This window comes from Myotis daubentonii, chromosome 17 (genome assembly GCF_963259705.1).
Source record: "Myotis daubentonii chromosome 17, mMyoDau2.1, whole genome shotgun sequence".
Taxonomy (NCBI): Eukaryota; Metazoa; Chordata; class Mammalia; order Chiroptera; family Vespertilionidae; genus Myotis; species Myotis daubentonii.
In genome coordinates, this window is record NC_081856.1 from 11413594 (window position 1) to 11434390 (window position 20797).

A 20797-nucleotide genomic window follows, 5' to 3' on the forward strand; every position below is an offset into this window, starting at 1 on the left:
TCCTCTTCTCCTCCTCCTCCTCCTCCTCCACCTCCCCCCTCCTCCACCTCTCCACCTCCTCTCCTTCTCCATCTCCTTCTCTCCTCCTCCTCCTCCCCTTCCACCACCTCCTCCACCTCTTCTCCCCCTCCTCCTCCTTCCCTTCACCTTCTCACTCCCTCCTCCTCTTCCTCCTCCTCCACCTCCCCCTCCTCCTCCTCCACCTCCTCCTCTCCTTCTCCTTCTTCTCCCCCTCCTCCTCCTTCTCCTTCTCCTTCTCTCCTCCTCCTCTTCCTCCTCCTCCTCCTCCTCCTCCCCCTCCTCCTCCTCCTCCTCCTCCTCTCCTCCTCCTCTCCTTCCTCCTCCTCCTCCTCTCCTTCTCCTTCTTCTCCCCCTCCTCCTCCTCTCCTTCTCCTTCTTCTCCCCCTCCTTCTCCTTCTCCTTCTCCTTCTCTCCTCCTCCTCCTCCTCCTCTCCTTCTCTTTCTCCTCCTCCTCCTCCTCCTCCTCCTCCCCTCCTCCTCCTCCTCCTCCTCCCCCTCCTCCTCCTCCTCCTCCTCCTCCCCCTCCTCCTCCTCCTCCTCCTCCTCCTTCTCCTTCTTCTCTTTCTTCTTTTTTTTTTGGTAGATCAAACTAGAACATTGGGTCATGGTATTGAGAGGCAGAATATTCCGAACCAGGAGTTGAAGGACTCAGAAGAGCCCAAATGATATAGGATGCTAATTTTTATGAAGTGCAATCATGAGTAGACTCGAACATCTTGCAAAACAACCTCAGGGTCAGCGAGGGAAGAATGCTTCATGGACACCTTCACATTATTGATGTGACCTTTAATGGCCGAGGGAAAAGACCAAATTGCTCGTTTATTGCCAAAACGGGTTTTGGTTTTTATGTTATCTGGCTTCGTGGCTCCCAATCTAAACTTAGTTCCAGTAAAATGATGATGTTTATTTTTTGACTGTCCCTGCTGGGAATTTCCGGCAGCTCTGCAAAGAAATGTGTGAAAGGTTTAACGTAATGGTTCTCCCTCCCTTTTTGTAACCAACAGATGGTAACGTAACATTGAAATAGAAACAGGCCCTTGATGATATCAACATCTGGAAAACAGGATTGACGTGCAATAATACACCTTAAGGAAAATAACTTTTATTATAATTAGCTATATTTTGGGGGACCCTTCATTTTAAATGGACAACTGCAGGTTCACCATGACGTCTGAACACACTCTGGGTAGCCGTTCCCCACCCCGTCCTCTCACGGTCGGCCTTGCTGAGAAGGGCTGAGTCAGGTAGCAATGGGAAGATATTTTGGAAGCATTTTGGGATCCATCATTGAAAGTGGCTAATCCAACGGAAGGCTTTTGTTAGCTATGCTTACATATGTAGTCAAGGTCAGTAATTCTTGTTTGAGTAAAGTTCAGATTCCAAAATTTTAAATAAATCCCAGGATGATTTTTTTTAGTTAAAAGGTAATTATGTTTATCATTAGCCATGGTAACCAAAATACAGAATGATGCTATATGAGATATGGGGCTTTACCTAAACAGAAGTTTGACACTGTATTATTTTCCAGTTTTAGCTTTACGTTACCTTTAAAGTAATTGCATCATGTAGTGTAATATTTAGAATGCAGTATTTCTAAACATTAAGTTTTTATGAAGTGCAATCATGAGTAGACTCAAACATCCCATAAAATGTAAATTTAAGAAAAAGAGTTTGCATCATTATTTAGTATAAGCTCAGGTCAGCCATAAATATCAGAGTCCTAGGGACTGTATTTGGATTATTTGAATCTCTTGCTTAGACTCCTAAAAGCACACTACTCTAGCGTACTTGGAAATTGTGGCTGTTTTAATTTGCAGTTTTTTTTTACTTCAAATTCCTTTGGCACATACATATACATTCTTAAATAGAGCCAAAATGTTCTTCGAGAAATGAGACAACTGTTTCTCGTGCAGCATGAGTAATCTTTCAAGCCACCTGTTGTCTCTCTCAATATGCTGCTTATCCTTGTGTAGGCAGGTATTTATAAACATGGACTTCTTTAGTTCCCATCATCCCAGTAAGAAAAATCAAAGTTCTTTTTCTCTATAAATTGCTTATTTTGAAAGATGTTGATATTTAATATGGCTGATGCTTATCCTCCTCTCTCTAAGTATAAAATGTATGAAACAAATCTTGGGACATATTCTTTAGTAAATCTTTTGTCAGTTTTATTTATATACTTGTTTAATGTCAATTAAAATGTAAATAGGGGTGTGGTGGTTTTTTATTTTTTTTTTTGGAAAAATTCTCCATAAACAATAAAATGGGTTAAATTGATTTTAAAAATAATTCAAGTCCTTCATGCCCCTGTGAGTTTTGAATGTATCTCTAAAGACAAGTATTCAGAAAGTCCAACCCATGACATCAAGTTCCCAGGGTCACCCTAGGCACTAAACCTGGAGTCATCTGTTCTGGGCCATATTCATTTGTCCTCTTGTCTCCAAGGAACCAGAACCAGAAAAGATCAACCCACCAGTGGGAACTTACGTGGGGTCTATACTAACCATTATTGACCATTATGTCTAGGTAGGTGAATAATTTCAGTTGTACAGTTCTTGAAATTAGTAACTGATTTTTTTTTTTCAACAGTGCCAATGAATTCTCTAATCCAGGAGCTCAGGTAAGGTTTGTCCTACATTACTTTTTCTAGTATTTATTTGCTTTAATTATTAGAATGTTTTGTATTCAGAATCCCTGTTTTAGTATGGGGAATAAGCCAATGGGTTTATTTCACGTAGCCTCTGTCTATATGCCAAAGAAGGGAAAAACTATTGATAGCTAACCTAAAACAATTCAAACTACTCTTGTGATAACTAAACCCACAGCATTTTGCTGTAATGTGAGTAATTTTCCACTTTTCTCCGTAGAGTGTGTGCTGCCTCTGTGTACACACCTCACATGTGGTTTGTTTGTGCACTGATGGTAAGTGAAGAACTTGATTAATGGATAACCCAAGTCCTAAATTCTCTACTCTTTTTTTTTTGTTAATACTCAGATAATTCTATCAGGTAACCACGTGACTTTTTCTAATGTGACTGATAGCTACTGGGGTGGGTCCAAGCATTTCCACCTTGTATATTGTAAATGCACCTCAGGTAATATTCTGAAACGTCCACCTTAATAGGTTTTGCAGAGTAAACTCCAAATAGATTTTTTTTAAACAATATTATTGTGAAGTATGGTGCGGTTTTTAAAAAGTATTTATTTATTTATTTTAAATATATTATTTACTGATTTCAGAGAGCAAGGGAGAGGGAGAGAGAGAGAAACGTCAATGATGAGAGAGAATCATTGATCGGCTGCCTTCTGCAGGCCCCCTGCTGGGGATTGAGCCCACAACCTGGGCAGGTGCCCTGATTGGGAATGGAACCGTGACCTCCTGGTTCATAGGTTGATGCTCAACCACTGAGCCTCACCGGCCAGGCTAGTGTGGTTTTTTAAAGGACATATTTGAAAATAAACACATTCTGCCAATACGTTTTCTGTACTGGTGATATTTTGTAGTGAAATTGTGTCAGGAACAAGATTAGAACCTTGTCTCTGCTCTAGGTTTACTGTTGCAATCCCAGAAAGTCCCAAACCCGCTAACTAACCCACTTTTGTGAAAACAACAGTGGTCTGTATGTGTTCCTCAGGGAAATGTTTGGAAACTGAAGGAGATGTAACAGTGTCGGATCCACATTGAAATTGGTCACGTGTGCATTGACAGTTCACATAGTTATTTTCCCAGGCAACTGTGCTCTGTGGTTTCCCGAAGCCAGGGCTGAGTTACTTCTGTGTCCCAGGATTCATTCTGTCAGCTTTGGTTCACCCATTTAAGGGGACACAAATCTATCAGAACTGAGTACAAGCATTCATGCTAATGCCCTTAGCTGTGGGAATATTTGAGTAGGGAATCCATGGCCCTGCCTCCATGATCAATGTTATCATTGAGAGTTTTACATGATAAACTACTTTTTATAAGAGCAAAACATATAGTATACCCCACATTGAGGCAGAATGAAAAGATTGAATTTTCTGGCTCACTTAAATGCTTGCTTTTAAAATCTGATCTCATTTAAAAGTCCTGTCTGTTAGGAGACTTTATGTTCCCCGTAGAACGATCAAAAGACGGTTACGTGATCAAAGGCTCCAAGTGAGTGAGGTGTTTGCCATCATGGGGAACAGTTTCCTACTGGTCTGCACAGAAACTGGGTGCCCACGAGCCCACGGTCTGCTCGCCTGTGGAAGTGGTTGTGTTTTCAGCCAGAGTCTTTTTTAGAGACTCCAACTATTTGGAGGGGAGGGGAGAGGCCTTTTGAGTGACGTGTCTTGTAAGATAACATGAAAAAGAAAAGAGACTATTGAACAGATGAGTGTGTGCTTTGGCCAAGGAGAAATATGTAATTCATAGAGAAAAAGGAAGGAATTCATAGAGAGAAGCAACTTTGTGGGGGAAAACATGTTTAATAGAACTTTCTGGAGAAATAAGAATTACTATTTAAGTTACTTTATTAGCATTTGTTATAATAACAATAGAGCTAATATTTATTGTGATCTTATTGTATGCCAGACATTCTTGAGCATTGTTTGTCATTGAATCCTCGCAACAGCATTACAAGGAAAAAAATGATGAGAGTTCCAATTTTCAGATGAAAAAAGTGAAACTGAATAGCTTATGTAAATAGCCCAAGATTTCATTCACCACTAGTTAGTAACCCAGACTTCTGACTCAGAGACCAGCTTCTCAACTCCAAGCCATGCTTTCTGTCGTACACAATTAACAGTACCTGCCTAGATAATAAATAAAAAAGAAATGGGTCAGTTGGATTTTGAAATTCTATGCTTTAACCCTTATGGTGTGTCTCTCAAAGCTTAATTTTCTGAAATTCAAACAAAGAGTATCTTTTAATTAAAAATAATTAAACAATAAAGTAATAAATTGTTCTAATTCCCTAAAAATTATTTTTATCAGATGTTTAATTTTACCTAATTTGTCATTAGCCCAACTCAGAAAGCTGGTGATAATTGCTGATAACATTTAGAAACCAACTTAATTCACCTATTTTTCTTGAATAAGAACCTGTTTGTAAAAATTACTGAATACTGTTAATTTCATAATTGCTTGTTTTCAACTCATGCCTGGGCTGAGTAGGTCTCAAGTTGCTGCTGAAATAGTTTAAATTGACCCCAGATATAGACCCTAATGATCATTCTATGTAAATTCTTGAAAAAAAGTTCTAATTTACTTGCTAGGTTATATTTTTAGTGTCTTTTTAATTTTGTACAAGTTGATTGGCTACACTTGCTCCACCAATTTTTTCCTCAGGTTTCTGGTGATCTAGAATCCAGAATTTGTTTTGCGTCTGAAATTTGAGCATCTTAGGCAATATAGCATATTTTACTCAGTATGAGAGTTAAGGCTATTTTGTAGGGAATATTGGCAACTTTATTTAGTTTTCCTTTTTAGAATGCATTGAGCATGTTATTGCTTCTAGAGATACCGCTTACAAAAATACTAAACCAAAAGAAGCTAATTTAAATACACTATATTATTCATGACGCTAATAAAAATTGATACTGACATTCTCATCTCCCTATTATCCTCTATGTCAGCTACTATCATCACCATTAAAAAAGCAATTTATAACCACAGGCCCACCTTTAATCAGATTTCTTATTAGCATTTCCCAGTCTTTCCTCTAACACAATTCAGGCTACAGGTGGTGTTTGGAAGGCTCTCTTGGCACCTTTCTAAATCATGACCACTGTCTCATCTTTGCTCTTTTCGTCTGTTACTATTACCCTTAATCTGATCCTCATGTGATTGCACCTACTAATATTGGTAATTGTGTCATGCATTGGAAAACTGCTTTTACACCCTTTGCTCTAATTAGAAAATATATTCCAGCTTCTGAATGGCTTTCCTATGCTTCTGCTGCAGGGGGTACGGAAAGGCATGGGACAGACTACCCAATTCTGCCTCTGGTTCAGTCACGTAGTCAAAAACCGCGTAGAAAGCACTAAACTGCCCTGAACTTGGCTCATGAGTTAAATGTGGATAATATCATTTGTCTTGACTATCCTGTGAGCTTTTATGGATCCAATTAGACACAGTGCATATTATTTCAACAATTCACTCAATAGGCACATATTGCAGGCCCACTTGATAGCAAATTCAATGCTAAATGCTATAAAAGGCTATGTAATACTATAAATATGTGATAGCATTATAGTTAATGGAACATACTTATTAAAGAACAAACTCTTTTTATTTATTTTCATTCTTGTCAAAAGCCTCCTTAGTACATTTTAAGACACTTTCTTACCCTAGTAAATATAGTACAATAAACAAAATGATCTCTCTGGAATGATTGTCATCTTATGCCTCAAAGCTTCACTCCCTGTATATTCCCTTTGTTTTAAATTATGTCTTCATTTCAGAAAAAATACTATGAGGCTTATGAGTAAATATTCAGAGTGGCATTTCTCAGAAAAGAATCAGAACAAGAAAATATGCTTTATTTACCTTTTTTTTTCTGTGACCAAATACTATCACAAGGATATTAACCGATGAGTTATAGGAGTCCAAGGCACTAATATTTCTAGAAATCAGACATTTTCTAACACTGACAAAATGCCACCACTGCAGGTTGCACATGAAAGTTTACTTCACTGTGGCGTTCAGGTTTGCAGAGTTCACTCATAGAGATAATTTTTTTCACCCATCTAGCTTTTATTTATTTTTATTTTTTTTTAGCTTTTATTTTTTTGTAACATAAATCTTTTTACATAGCAGAATCTGCCACTCTTGATTGAGGAATGAATATTTCCTTCAATGTTTGTTCACTCAACCCTTCTTCTATAGAGCGTAGTACTAGGTATTGCAGTGGAGATGAAATGAAAGGTATCCATGTAATAAACCCAAAGAATTATATAATAACAGCATTGTGGGTGTTATAAGCATTCAGGGGGAGATATCACTTCCAACTTGAGGATCAAATATAATCCCGGAGCTTGACTACTCAGAGTATCAGCTGGTCGGCATTCCGTGGGAGCTTATTAAAAATGAAGATTTTTGGGCCGCACCAGAGCTATTGAACCTGCATGTGAGCAAGATCTGTCGGCTATTAACATGTGTATAAAAGTTTGAGAAGTGCTAGTTTTTTAGTCCTTACTTGGAAAAGCTAATCTCCAATGGTGTTTCTTTGGAATTTTCTTGATCTTTGAATTCTTGTTAATGATCGTTGGCATTTCTATTTGATGAAGAGTAGCAGGATCCCAAACAAACAATTTTGACGGTGGCGTAGCAAAAAGCACAAGCCTTGGTCTTTTTCAAGTCTTTGATGGGACCTCTTGGATGTGTTTGAAATCAACTAAATCTTTCTTAAATACTTTTCAAAGGTCATTAGAAAGAGAATTTATATAAGGACACTTTTTAACACCATTTTATAGGCATCCATAGATGACTCTCTAGCCATCTCAAGTGTATTTTCAGAAAAGTTATTATCTCAAACAAAATCCAAAATCTGTCAACTTCCACATGTCACATGACTGTCTGGCTACTTTGATACACTGGTAACCAATATATGGAGGTTTCTTTCAACCTGCTGAGCGCTTCACAATTGCTGTTTTGGTTGGTAGCTTCTCATCCTAATGTGCTCTTTGAAAATCTCTAACTCAACACAAAGTTATTTAACACTATTTCTTGTTTCTCATCAACCCTCCTTGAAGGAATGCATTGAATTTAATTCTCAAGCAAAACACTTCATTTCTTGTTATTGTTTAAGTAAACTATAATCATTTGAAGTCCCATTTCACTTACATGATATGTTTGTAAACAGTGTTTCTGACATCTTGTAATATTGTTCTTGCTTAAAGTGTGAACTGAAATAAATGTCCCACAATGCTGACAAATTAACTCTCTACAACCAAGACATGGTGTGCTTTAGCTTTTAATATTTTCTTTCAATGGGTTACTTTCATAATTCCAAATGCAAACCCTCAATTAGAATTTGACTGGTTCATGTGGTGGAGTGAACAATGGGATAATAGTAGGCCTGGGCTCTGGGGCTCTATCCGTGACTAGCTGAGTGACCTTGGAGAAGTGTTCAAATGTCAAGTCTTGCTACCTTCTTAACTAATGAAACCTTTTTTTCTAGAAAGCACCTTCAGTTCTGGCCTCTAAATTCAACTCCCTGTCCCATGCCCCATCCCTTTCCCCCATCTCAAAGCATACCTAAATTTAACTTCTTGCTTTATTCAAACACTAGAGGCCCAATACTCGAAATTCATACAAGAGTGGGCCTTCCTTCCCCCTCTGGCACCCGGAACACTAGCTTCCCTCGAAGCCCCGGCTTCATCTGGAAGGGCGTCCAGAGGACGTCTGGTCTAATTAGCATATTACGCTTTATTATTATAGAGGCCAAGTGCACTTGGGGAGGGGGGTCCCTCAACCCGGCCTGTGCCCTCTCGCAGTCTGGGACCCCTCAGGGGATGTCCACCTGCTGGCTTAGGCCCGCTCCCTGGGAGATTGGGCCTAAGCTGGCAGTCAGACATCCCTCTGGCAGCCCGGGAGCCCTTGGGGGATGTCCACTTGCCAGCAGGGAGCAGACCTAAGCTGCAGTCAGACATCCTTAGTGCTGCTGAGGAAGCAGGAGAGGTTCCCACCATAACTGCGGTGCTGGTAGCCATCAGCCTGGCTTGTGGCTGAGCAGAGCTCCCCCCTGTGGAAGCACACTGACCACCAGGGGGCAGCTCCTGCATTGAGCGTCTGCCCCCTGGTGGTCAGTGTGTGTCATAGTGACCAGTCATTCCTAGTCATTCTATTATTAGGGTCAATTTTCATATTACCCTTTTATTATATAGGATAGAGGCCTGGTGCAAGGGTGGGGGCCAGTTGGTTTGCCCTGAAGGGTGTCCTGGATCAGGGAGGGTGCCCGCTGGGGTGCCTGGCCAGCCTGGGTGAGGGGCTGATAGCCATTTTCAGGCTGGCCATGGCCGTGGGCTGGAAGCAGGTATCTGGGATTCATTTAACTTCTATAATTAAAACTTTGTACCCTTGGGCAGAGCCCAGGTCCTGGAAGCTTTGGTTGCCCCTGGCAACTGAGGCTCCCAGCCCCTCCTTGAGCGGAGGCCACGGCAGCTGGAAGTAGGTATCTGGAATTTATTTTTATCTTCTATAATTGAAACTTTGTAGCCTTGAGCGGAGCTCAGGGTGGGCAGAGCAGGTGGGAAGCTTGGCTTCCTCCATTGCCAGGGACAATGCTCCAGCTCTATGGCCACTGCCACCTTAGCTGGGTTAATTTGCATATTTGCTCCTGATTGGCTTGTGAGTGTAGCAGAGGTACAGTCAATTTGCATGTTTATCTTTTATTAGATTAGACTAGAGGCCCAGTGCACAAAAATTTGTGCACTCGGGGGGGAGGGGGCGTCCCTCAGCCCGTTCTGTGCCCTTTCGCAGTCTGGGACCCCTCAGGGGATGACCACCTGCTGGCTTAGGCCTGCTCCTGGGTGGCAGAGGGCAGGCCCAGTCCCTAGGTGCAGCCCCTGGTCGGGCTCAGAGCAGGGCCGATTGGGGAGTTGGGGCGCAGCTCCCTGTCATGCACAGAGCAGGGCGGATCAGGAGGTTGCGATGCCACCCTCAGTCACGCTCAGGGTAGGGCCGATTGGGGGGTTGGGACACCACCCCTGTCACACTCAAGGCAGGGTCGATGGGGAGGTTGCGGCGCCACCCCGTCACTCACAGAGCAGGGCCCATCAGGGGGGTTGGGGCTCCATACCCTGTCATGCACAGAGCAGGGCGGTTCAGGGGGTTGGGGCGCCGCACCCTGTCACACACAGAGCCGCAGGACGATCAGGGCGTTGGGGAGCTCCCCCTATCAGGCACAGAGCAGGGCTGATCAGGGGGTTGGGGCGCCTTCCCCTGTCACGAACAGAGCAGGGCAGATAGGGAGGTTGTGGCCCTGTCCCCTGTCACACACAGAGCCTCAGGGCGATCAGGGGGTTTGGGCACTGCCCCCTGTCACGCTGATCCCGGTGCCGGGAGGCCTCTCGGCTCCGCTGATCCCGGTGCTGGGAGGCATATTACCCTTTTACTATATAGGATAGAGGCCTGGTACATGGGTGGGGCTGGCTGGTTTGCCCTGAAGGGTGTCCTGGATCAGGGTGGGGGTCCCCACTGGGGTGCCTGGCCAGCCTGGGTGAGGGGATGATGGCTGTTTGCAGCTGGTCACACACCCTTCAGGGTGGGGGTCCCCACTGGGGTGCCTGGCCAGCCTGGGTGAGGGCATGATGGCTGTTTGCAGCTGGTCACACAACCTTCAGGGTGGGGGTCCCCACTGGGGTGCCTGGCCAGTCTGGGTGAGGGGCTGAGGGCTGTTTTCAGGCTGACTGAAGCTCCCAACTGCTCCTTTTTTTCTTTTTTTTATTCTGGGCCAGCTTTAGCTCTGGCTCCAGCTCTGAGGCCTCTGCTGCTGAAAGCAGGTATCTGGTTTGTTTGGGTTCTATAATCGAAACACTGTTTCAACTCCAGCAGGTTTCTGGGGTTTTGTTTAGCTTCTATATTTATAACAATGTTTCAAACTGCCAGCTCAGAGGCCGGCAGCGGCAGGCGGGGAACGTTGGAGTCCTCCATCACTGAAGCAAGCAAGCCTCATCTTCGCTTCAAGCTGCCTGGCTGCTGGCCGCCATCTTGGCTGGCAGTTAATTTGCATATCGCCCTGATTAGCCAATGGGAAGGGTAGCGGATGTATGGCTAATTACCATGTTTCTCTTTTATTAGATAGGCTATCTCCTGAGTTTATCTTTGCCTTTGATCCTCTCTTACACTACCTTTCACTTGTTTTTTTTTTTTTTCCCATTGCATATTTTCTCTCATTTATGTTCTCCTCCTTGAAAGAGAATGTACTTTTTTTCCTAAGCAACTCCCTCCCCCCAAATTTTGTTCCCATCTCATCACCATACTGTTTTCTTCAGGAAATCCATACCTAAAGATACTTCATATTTTTCATTTTATAAAATGCTCTTTCCATCTCAGCTCTGTTACAGGCTATTCTGGCAAAATTCTTCCCTTCATCTTCTCCCATTTGGAATTTTTTCTCATACTCCAAGGCTAATGATTAATGTCATCTCCTCCATGCATTCTCCCCATGACCACCCAGCCTGACGGATACTTTTTCCATTGTGTACCCAGAGCTCTTCTTTTCCTGTCTGTCATCAAGCAGTTATTACATTTAATCATAGCTATTTTATTATTCATCTCATCCATCTGTCCACTCATGCAAAAGAAAGCAGATCCCTGCCTTGAAGTTTACAGTTTAGTTGGGAAAACAATAAAAAAAGGAGCAAACTATTAAAAAAAAACCCCACACTTTAATCATATATAATTCTACCTTTTTGATACAGTCAACATTTTAAGGATAAGAAATCTATTTTATTCAGTTGTGGCCCTAGTACATGATGTTCCTTGAGAAATATTTTACTTTATATTGTCTATCAGTGTTTGTTTTGAGAATAAATACTGCAATTAATAATTCATTGTAAAGGAATGTCTCATATATCGATTTTCTATAACATCTTTAAAGGGACTGCAACTTTTTGCTTCTAAATTCTTAGATTGTTTCACTAGTTCTGTTCCTTTAAAGTCAAGACTGTTTGCTAACAGAGCTTCCACTGGCCCCTTAACTACAGAACAGCCTCCTCTAGCTATAATCATTTCTAATTCATTTTCCTACTGCCAATAAGTGTTTTCCTCTACAAATATATTTCCTGAAAGTATCAAATAGAAAAGTGAGGTTCTCTTAATTTTGTAAACCGCTCCCTGGATCTCATTTGGTCATTTTTGGTCCTGAAGAGAAAACAAAACTGGAATAGAAATGCATCATGCCCTTTCCTGGGTTTGCTTGTATGAAGGGATCAGCCAAGTAAGTCTGTGGACAGGAGTGGCCGGATGCCACAAGATCAGAAAGTAAAGCCACGGCTGGATATGTGAACACAGAAGAAATCGAAGGCTGAGACAGCAAAATACAGAGACTGTAGATAAGAAAGAATACTTTTGCGGTTTTATTTAAAGATCTTCACAGTGGTTCTCAGCCCGAGGCATGGGAACTCACTCCATCTGTGTGGGAGGCACACGTGGGGTTTTCTCTCAGAGTTGGAGTGGGCAGTGTGTCTCTAGGGACTCACTCAAACTCAGGGCCAGGGAGTGAAGCTCGGGGAGGGAAATGATTGCAATATGCGCCTGGGGGCTGCACTTCATCTCTCTCCCCCTGTGTGAATAGAGAGGCTTGAGACACCTGGACACCCAAAGTGTTCATGGTCATTGCTGCAGAGCCTCCAAGTACCCCGTGTCCTGGTGGGGGAAAGCCGACACAAAGCCTTCGGTCTGTCCTGTAGGATCACAGCTCTGAGTTTCTGAAAGGCAAGTCGGGCAGGCTCGCTCTCCATGGCCGTTTTCAAAGAAGTGTGACTTCCCAACACAAATGCTCCCCGATTTCCTTTTACCACACGGACTGTACCTTCTTAGTGTTCATTGCTAGTTCCCCCTCAACACCCCAATCACCCCCCACACTCACTTCTTCCTAGTCTCCCTGCCTTCCTCCATTCTGACCCCTTCACCTCAGACACTTCCTCCCTCTCTCAAATCTTCCCCTCTTTTTGTATGACCTGTCCTTCTTCTGCAAATTGCTACTCTAACTGTTCACAATAGATCCACCTTTCTTCAAGCTGGAAAAAAAATTCTTTTGAACATTTGAGAAATATCTAAAGTAAAAACAACAGAAATTGTCAGAAAAAAAACTGGAGAACTATGAAAAGGTCGACATTAGTAAAATCTGTTCTTGGTGACAAATATAATGTGACTCTCCTTACTAAGAAATAATACAAATATAAATAACACCCAATAAAACTATTTATACATGAATTTCACTTACAAGCAGAAAATGTCAAAGAGAAAGAAGCCACCATATTATATTATAATATGCAAGGTATGATTATCTATTGCATGAAAAAACACTTAATTCTTACATCAAAAGTTTAAACTTACATTAAGCTCCATTCTCTGTCATTCTCAATAACCCCCCAGAGTCTTCTCCTTAGGAAGAGTTCATGTATGTACATCTTGGGAAAAAGAAAAAAACATGTTCCTACTAGAGAACAGAAGGACACCTATACTCCATTCATTACGGTACTAATTAGGCCTTTGTGCTTCCTGATCTTGATTTCCCGCCCTACTACATTAACTCAGTTTTACTTACGTGGCCCTGGTTTGAGTGTTTCTGGGAGGGATTGACCCACAGTAACAAAGAAGTGCCAAACCCCATCATTAGTTAATGATTTTTACTTTGTGAATAAATGAGATCATTTTCATTTATAAAGATGTATCTGCATCATACGCATAATAGGAACTTGATACTTGATAGATTTGGATACGGTAGAGATAATGTCCTTATGGGTTGATCACAATAAACATTTCCCCTTCGGACTTCTCTAACTCATATGATCTTGAGTTTATTCACATGATCACAAACTAAATATTAACCACCTTTGTCATTTTTGTTCAGAAATAATTTAGAGCAGACCCTTTTCTATGCCTACTTTACAATCACGATCACTTACTCCATTCTGATGTCCCCACTCAAAAGTGAGGGCTGAAATCGAGTTTTTGAAATGGAATTTCACCAGTGCCTGGATAGTGGTTCTGCATTCTATTCAACAACCTTACAGTTCTCATTCCCGTTAGTAAGTGGCTGCAATTCACTCTGACCTCTAGGTTTTATGAGGAAGTGAACTGTTTCTTCTTTAATTAGGAGTGTGCACGAAAGGGTCCTGCTCCTCCTCCCACTGCACAAAGTGCTTGCACAGGGATGAGATGAGGCAACCCCCCTTTGCCCCCCCTCAGATTCTCCATGACCTCTAGCAAGCCCCCAGCACTGTGCTACACACAACTCTAGAAAGTCTAGACCAGGTGCTAAGTTAGGGAGAGGATGTACCGGGTGTCATTATTCACCAGAAAAATAAACTGGGATGTTGACTGACTAAATGGCAGGGCGAATGATTGTTTTCTGCGTCATTCATGAAGATACTTGTATTTAAGATTATTTTTCCTTTCAAGTTTGAGGTTAGGGGCTTAAAACCCCTTTTCGGACAGAAAAAAGCTGAGCCAGCGTGGCTGGTTCTTCCACAGGAAGCAGGAGGGACTCTGGCAGACTGTGCAGTCCTGTAGACCCAGCCCAGGGAGGAGGGAGGAGGGGGAGCACCTTCCAATCCCCCTACTTAAGCAGTGCTTTGATTTTTTGCTTTTTAAAATTTAACCATTTTTGCAAGCATAATATGCAACAAAATTTCTGCTGGCAGCACAAGCTATAATAATAAAAGGGTAATATGCTAATTAGACCAGATGTCATTCCAGACATCATTCCTGACAAAGCCGGGCCAGAGGGAAGCCCAGGTCCTGGGTGCCAGAGGGAAGTTGGTGCTGGAAGCCAGGGAAAGGAAGGCCTACACTTGCACGCATTTGCATGCACCAGGCCTCTAGTCCTATCTAATAAAGAGGGAATATGTTAATTGACCCTCACACCATCACAAAGATGGTGGCAACCACAGCCAATAAGGAGGGAATATGCTAATTGACTGCCACGCCCTCAAAGATGGCGGCACCCAGAGCCACAAGATATGGCACCCAGTCCCCTCAGCCCCGCCGGGGTGGCAGGCACGTGGCAAGGCCAGAGCCCCCCAGTCCCCTCAGCCCCCCAGCTTCCTAGGACTGGCCTGAGGCACAGGCAAGCCTCAGATGGTGGCTGCCCAGCCACCCAGGGCCACCTGAGACTCAGGTAACCAGGGCCGGTCGAGGCTTGCGCTGCTGGCAGTGGCAGCATCAGAGGTGGATGGGGGCGTCGCCTTCCCCTGATCACCGGGTCGCTTCCCGCCCCTGAGGGCTCCTGGACTGTGAGAGGGGGCAGGCCTGGCTGAGGCGCCCCCACTCCCCCATCCAGTGCATGAATTTTAATGCACTGGGCCTCTAGTTTCTATATAAAATTCTTTGAAATACTGTGCGAGAGAAATTAAAGGGGAGTACATTTTATTTTCTTCTAAAACTAGGTATTTGTGAATGTATATGGGCTTATCATATGCTAACAAAAATACAGTATTTTTATCTTATGAAATTTCACAGCTGTCATTCTTATTTTATTGTTAGGAATACTAGTTCAAGTAAAAAGTATTCAGATGATTGACTAATTAAAGTAAAAAGAGTCATTTAAACTCGAGTTTATACTTGCATTTAACCTGTGTTGACAAGATGCTGTTCTTATTCAACCACATTTAATTTTTAGCATATCCAATTTGTAATAGGCCAACTAAGATGCTGTCATCAACATAACTTGCCAATGATGTTTTGTGGGATGTCTTGCTTCCAGGTCCCTGTGGACTGTGTTGTGACAGAGAGCAGTAGAATTTGCACAGTCCTCAGTAAGGCTATAGACCTACATTCTTTTTCTTATTATTGGAGTGTTAACTGACCCCGGTTCTGCTCTCTGATAGCGATGGGAAAGAATGTATTTGTCCCGTTAGTGACTACAAAACACATACCTGAGTCTGTTAATCTGCTGAAGTAAACATCACATATTTTGGTCTAGCAGAAAGGACTATTATTTGTTTGAGTTTGTAGCAGTCCATTGTTAATCACCAGGATCAATCTTATTGGGGTCCTCTCTTGTCAATTTAATGGAAAAATTATAGGGACCACCCGCCAAGCATTTTCTAAGTTCTAAGGGTGGCGCTCACCTTTGCCATGCCTTCTAGAATATAATATTGTAGATTTACTATTTGGTGCTGGGAAGGGAGAAGTTTTAGAGGGTCCCACTTAGGGTTCCTACTTTATTAGCTAAGAAGCCAATACATTTTTTTTTTTTTGGCATTTCCCTGGAGATGAAAGAGCCTGAGCTCCTCATCATTTGTGTATCAGTTCTTTAGTGATGTGCTTGCCCATGGCTTTTGCTACTTTTTAAATCAATTGTCATTTTCTTAATTATCTGGAAGATTTAAAAAGTATTCTGTATATATGAGTTAGAAGAAACTTTTCCCACTTGGTAGCTTACTTTTTTTTTACTCTTCCTGGTCTTTAAAAAACCATTTTGAAGGGTATAATGGAAGGAGGTCCATATCGTAAGAGTAGAGCTCAATGAATCTTCACAGTGTAAGCATGCTTGTGTCAACAGATCAAGAATCAGAATAGTGATAGGAAGCACTGCTTACTGGTATCTTTTGGTGAATAAAAGTTTTTAATTTTAAGCCATGCTAATTAGTCTTTTCCTTTAAATTAGTGCTTTTTATAATCTTCACTAAGGACATGAGGATATTGTTGCACATTTTTTTAGCAGCTTTAAATTCATACTTTTTCTGGATTTATTTCTCGTATCTACTATACAGTAGAAGTCAAGGCTTTTCTCAGATAGATCCCATGGACCTGGTGCTATCCATTAACGTAACAACCCTTCCCCAAGTGACGCCTTTGTCATAAATTGACCATATAGGTGTGAGGTTATTTCCGGACCCAATAGAGGGAACATCGATCTCTTCGGTTTCATTCGTCTATTTGTTGATGCTTGCCCAATAACACCCTATCTTAAGTGCCACAGATTTATGACAAACTTTGACATCCAAGACTATAAGTCTTTCAACTTTGTTCTTGTTCTTCTTTGAGATGATCTTTGCTATTCGTGGGGCTTTTCATTTTCATACAAATTTTAGAATTAAATTTTTAATTTCTAAAAAAAATTATTCTTGAGATTTTTTTTTTCTGGGGACTGTATTAAATCTAAAAGGTAAGTTTGGGGAGAATTCAAATTGTACAACACTGGGTCTCTTATTCCATGAATATTTTATATTTCTTTATTTGTCTTTAATTTTCTTGAAATATTATTTGTTTTATATTCACTTTATACATATTTTGTTATATTTATTCCTAGGTGTTTCTCATTTCTATATAGTATAAATGGTTTTATTTTTTTAAATTATTATTTCTAATTGTTTATTGCTGCTTTATAGAAATGCAAATAATTTTCTAAAGTGACCTTACTAAATTCACCTCCTTATTTTAGTGTTTTATCTATAGATTCTTTTGGGTTTTCCTCAAACACAATCATGCCTCTAAAAAAAAATAGTTTAAGTTTTTCTTTTTCCATCACCATATACCGTTTTATTTCTCTTTAATTCGAATTCATACTTTCTGGTACCTCCCCATGAGTCTGTAGTACTCTGCCTAGATAGAAAAAATCAAAAGGAATATCCACTATGAAATTTCCATGGAAATATTGGAGCATGTAAATCATTTCTTTGGACTCAGGGATTAATAACTTCCAAATCATTTTTGTTATATTCTTTTGGAAAAAGGTTATTAGAATATATCTACTGCTGAAGCTACATTTTTTTTAATGTGTTACATATTTTCTGGTAACTTGCATTGAGAATTGATTACTGTGGAAAATAAATTAGAAAACTGTTCTGGAGCCCAGAGCTTAATGGACAAATGTTGGGGGTTACAGTTCCCTAATTTGTTGTACTCTTTTCTGAAATCTGAAAAGTTAATGAATTTGACTTCTAAATATATTTCCAGCACTGATTTTTTTCATTCATGTTATCTAATTATTGTTTTCCTCAATCATTTGTTAAATAAAATTTCAGTCATATGTTGTCATCAGAGGGAATACGATTTCAAATTAGAATTTGAGTTTCTAAATGGAAGCGTTTATTAAATATGTAACCAAACATTGCCTTTGGGTAAAAATGCAGATATGTTACAGATATTTTAATAAAATCAAAACCATAGATTTGAAATATGGCATTGAAAGGTATTTGGTGCGTTGATAAAGTTCCCTGGAGGACTCTGGATGTTTGAAGCAACAGTTTGATTGAACAGAACAATAAATGCAGGGGTATTTTTTCTCTTTCTTTCTCATCTACTAGAAAAATATAGATAATAGAGCTCATTTATTTCCTTAACATTTCAGAGCTCTGCAGATGGGAAAACACAACCCAGTGGAAATTATTTCTGGCAACCTTGAGAAGATATGTTAGCATTTTGTGGCATTTCTTTCAGCGACATGTAAAGCATGGCTTTCCCTCATTGCAGTGTCACAGTGAAGTGTCACAATAAAGCCAAAATAGTGTGCCCTCGGGGAAAACGAGGGAAAGGGACCATTTTCCATGCGCACACAAAGGGTAATATTTATTATAAAGCCTTTTCATTTTAGCTCCGAATGCTGTCGGGGGCCATGGCTACTTTGCAATGGAGAAGCGCACAGAGTGTGAGATTTAAAGCAAATGTTATGTATAAATCTAATGTAATTTATGTAAATATAAATTAGACGTAAAAAGAGGAAAGTGCCTTTATACATACATCCGCACAGTGTGTCGGAGAGAGAGTTTGCGATGCTGCAGAGTGGCAGCATCAGCCTGATGTTGATGGAGTCCAAAGAGCACTGATCTGGGAGTCAGACCAGCTCTATCTTGACCTATTTTTGTTCTTACCAGCCCAGATGTTACCTTCTACCAGCCACATGTGATATAAAAATGGTTACCCTTGTTCTATGGATAAGGAATTTGGTTTTCCTAAAGACTCAATTCTATGTTACAGATTACACAGCTAATATGACTTAAGGAACGTCGTTTGATACACACAGTGTGTCCAATACAATAACTTTATTTTCAGTTAAATGTGTACTTTTGATAAAACCTTATATTTCTTCTTCGTCCTTGACACAGTTATTATTTGGATCCAAATACTGATCTTGAGTTTTATTGCCATTAAATGTCACCTCGTTAGATTCACTCTACTGCTCCATCTCTGGACAGTTTGGGGGTCTTGATTACATCCTGCAGCAGGCTTTTCATTGCCGCAAGTCAGTAGCACCCCCAGAGCTAATGGACATCGTCGATACCTGCACCCGAAGCATGGGGCAATGCCTGGTGACAGGCAGCTTCCTTCCAGTTAGAGGGGTGGCTGGTTTATCCAGGCACCACTTCACCCAACTGCCACATGCAAATGGAAATCACCCAAGTTCGTTGTTTGGATTTGGCGACATGCAGGAGGGAGCCTGAGCCTTGGGGCCCACAGACTGGGATTCAGCACCACCAATGACCGGATCTGTGATTTGGGGAATGTAATTTGTCTTTATAAGTACGTGTAGGTAACAGTGTTAACCAGACAGAGTTTGTAAGGGTGTTGCAGGTAGTAGATGTACAGTCCCATTCATCACCCCAACCATCAAAGAGAAACAGGACATTTTTCTGGCTGACCAGTTCTTTTTAACCACCCCGACCACCCACGTCTCCTTGATCAGTGTTTCTAGGACTGACACATCTTCATCTTCGTAAACTTTCTCAGCCTCTTTCCGTGTTATGCTTAAGTTGGTTTTAAGAATCCACTCTTTTTTCCTGCTTTAATATATGAGTGACATTTTTTAGAACTCTTTCATGTTCTATAAACCTTAGTTTGAGATAATCCTTTAGTGGTCTTGTATTTCTTCTGAGCATCTTTGGTGGAGATGCACTTGATGTAGGAGACTTTCATTTAGGGAACTTCTTGAACTTTTTTTTTATAACTAGGAAATTTATTCCCTTTGATATGTTTTTTTCTGTCCTCCTTCTTCAAAGGCCAATCTCCTTGAAAAGAAGGCAAGGGGAAGGGTAGTTCTGTGTCTCTGGGCGTGGTCTCATGCGATCATAACCATATTTGTAGGCTGTTTTCCTTGATGAATTGGTAGGTTCAGGCCATGTAAGTTTCTGTTTGCTGCGGTCTTCTTATAAAGGCACATGTTTGCTCTCTGGTTATATTCTCTTTTGCTCCATCTTCTGTGCATGGTCAGTTTAAATTTGAGCTCCGAAGAGAAATTTTACACAAGCACATTAGCTTATTTAGGCACTACACCCTTCTCTTCCTCAGAATAATTTTAAATTCTTCTATTTTAATCTATTTTTGAGAGATTTCTAACCCTCTTGAATGATCTTTCCTTCCAGAATCTTTTTTCCCTCTAGAAGAAATAGTATTTTTTCTTCTGACATTTTTTAATCTCCTCTTTGAAATCCAAGGATGCATGTATAACAATGATCAAGTAATTCTCATGAATGGGCCACCATCTTTGCATTAATGTTTCTAAAGAGAACAACTTAAGGTCTTTGTCTCTTTAGTAATATTACTGAGCATTTCATCAATTTTTTAGTGATGGAGTAAGGAATAACATACTACTTTGAGGCTCACTGTTGCCTAAACCCTCTGGTCTTCCTGTATCTTGCCAAGAGAATGCTTGTCTTAACTCCAATACGTAGAGTGATCAACATTAAATCTGAGTGAGATGAATGCAGGAGATCTATTTGAAAGGGCCATCCTCAGGAGCATTCTCAAATAAAACGATATGAAAGCAGGAGTAAGAATAAATTGTTGCCTATTTTTGTGAAATCCAATCTCATTTCTCCTCCTTTTCTGTGTTTGTTCTGTGTGCTAAAAGGGTGAGAATAAAAAATAGAATGCCACATAGCATCTTTTTACTTTTTTTCGGGGGGGGAGGGGTGCTTCTGGAGATGGGCTGATTAAATGTTCCTCATGTCCCCTCCTTTCATTCTCCTTTCTTCAAGTCAAAGCTCAGGATGTGGCATCTCAAGTTTGATGTGCAACTGTGGCAGAGATACGCATTTTGGGTAGCAAACAACTATTGAAAAACCTTGCAATTTATCCATCTTGGGCATGTGTGTTTTTTTGTATCCGGTGGTAATTTTTCACATTAGCTGTTTCTTAGGATTA

The 20797-nt window shown here is 41.0% G+C and overlaps 1 protein-coding gene across 3 annotated transcripts in view; it reads left to right on the forward strand.

Annotated features, from left to right (window-relative positions):
- Window positions 1-2610: 2610 nt before the first annotated feature.
- The window catches only part of ST18 (ST18 C2H2C-type zinc finger transcription factor), an 82240-nt gene continuing 64053 nt past the window's right edge, over window positions 2611-20797 (forward strand). For all 3 annotated transcript variants that reach the window (XM_059672817.1, XM_059672819.1, XM_059672818.1), the window contains exon 1: window positions 2611-2641. In XM_059672817.1, the coding sequence (XP_059528800.1) occupies window positions 2616-2641 (26 nt within the window). In that variant the 5' untranslated portion in view covers window positions 2611-2615. The remainder of the gene's footprint in view (window positions 2642-20797) is intronic.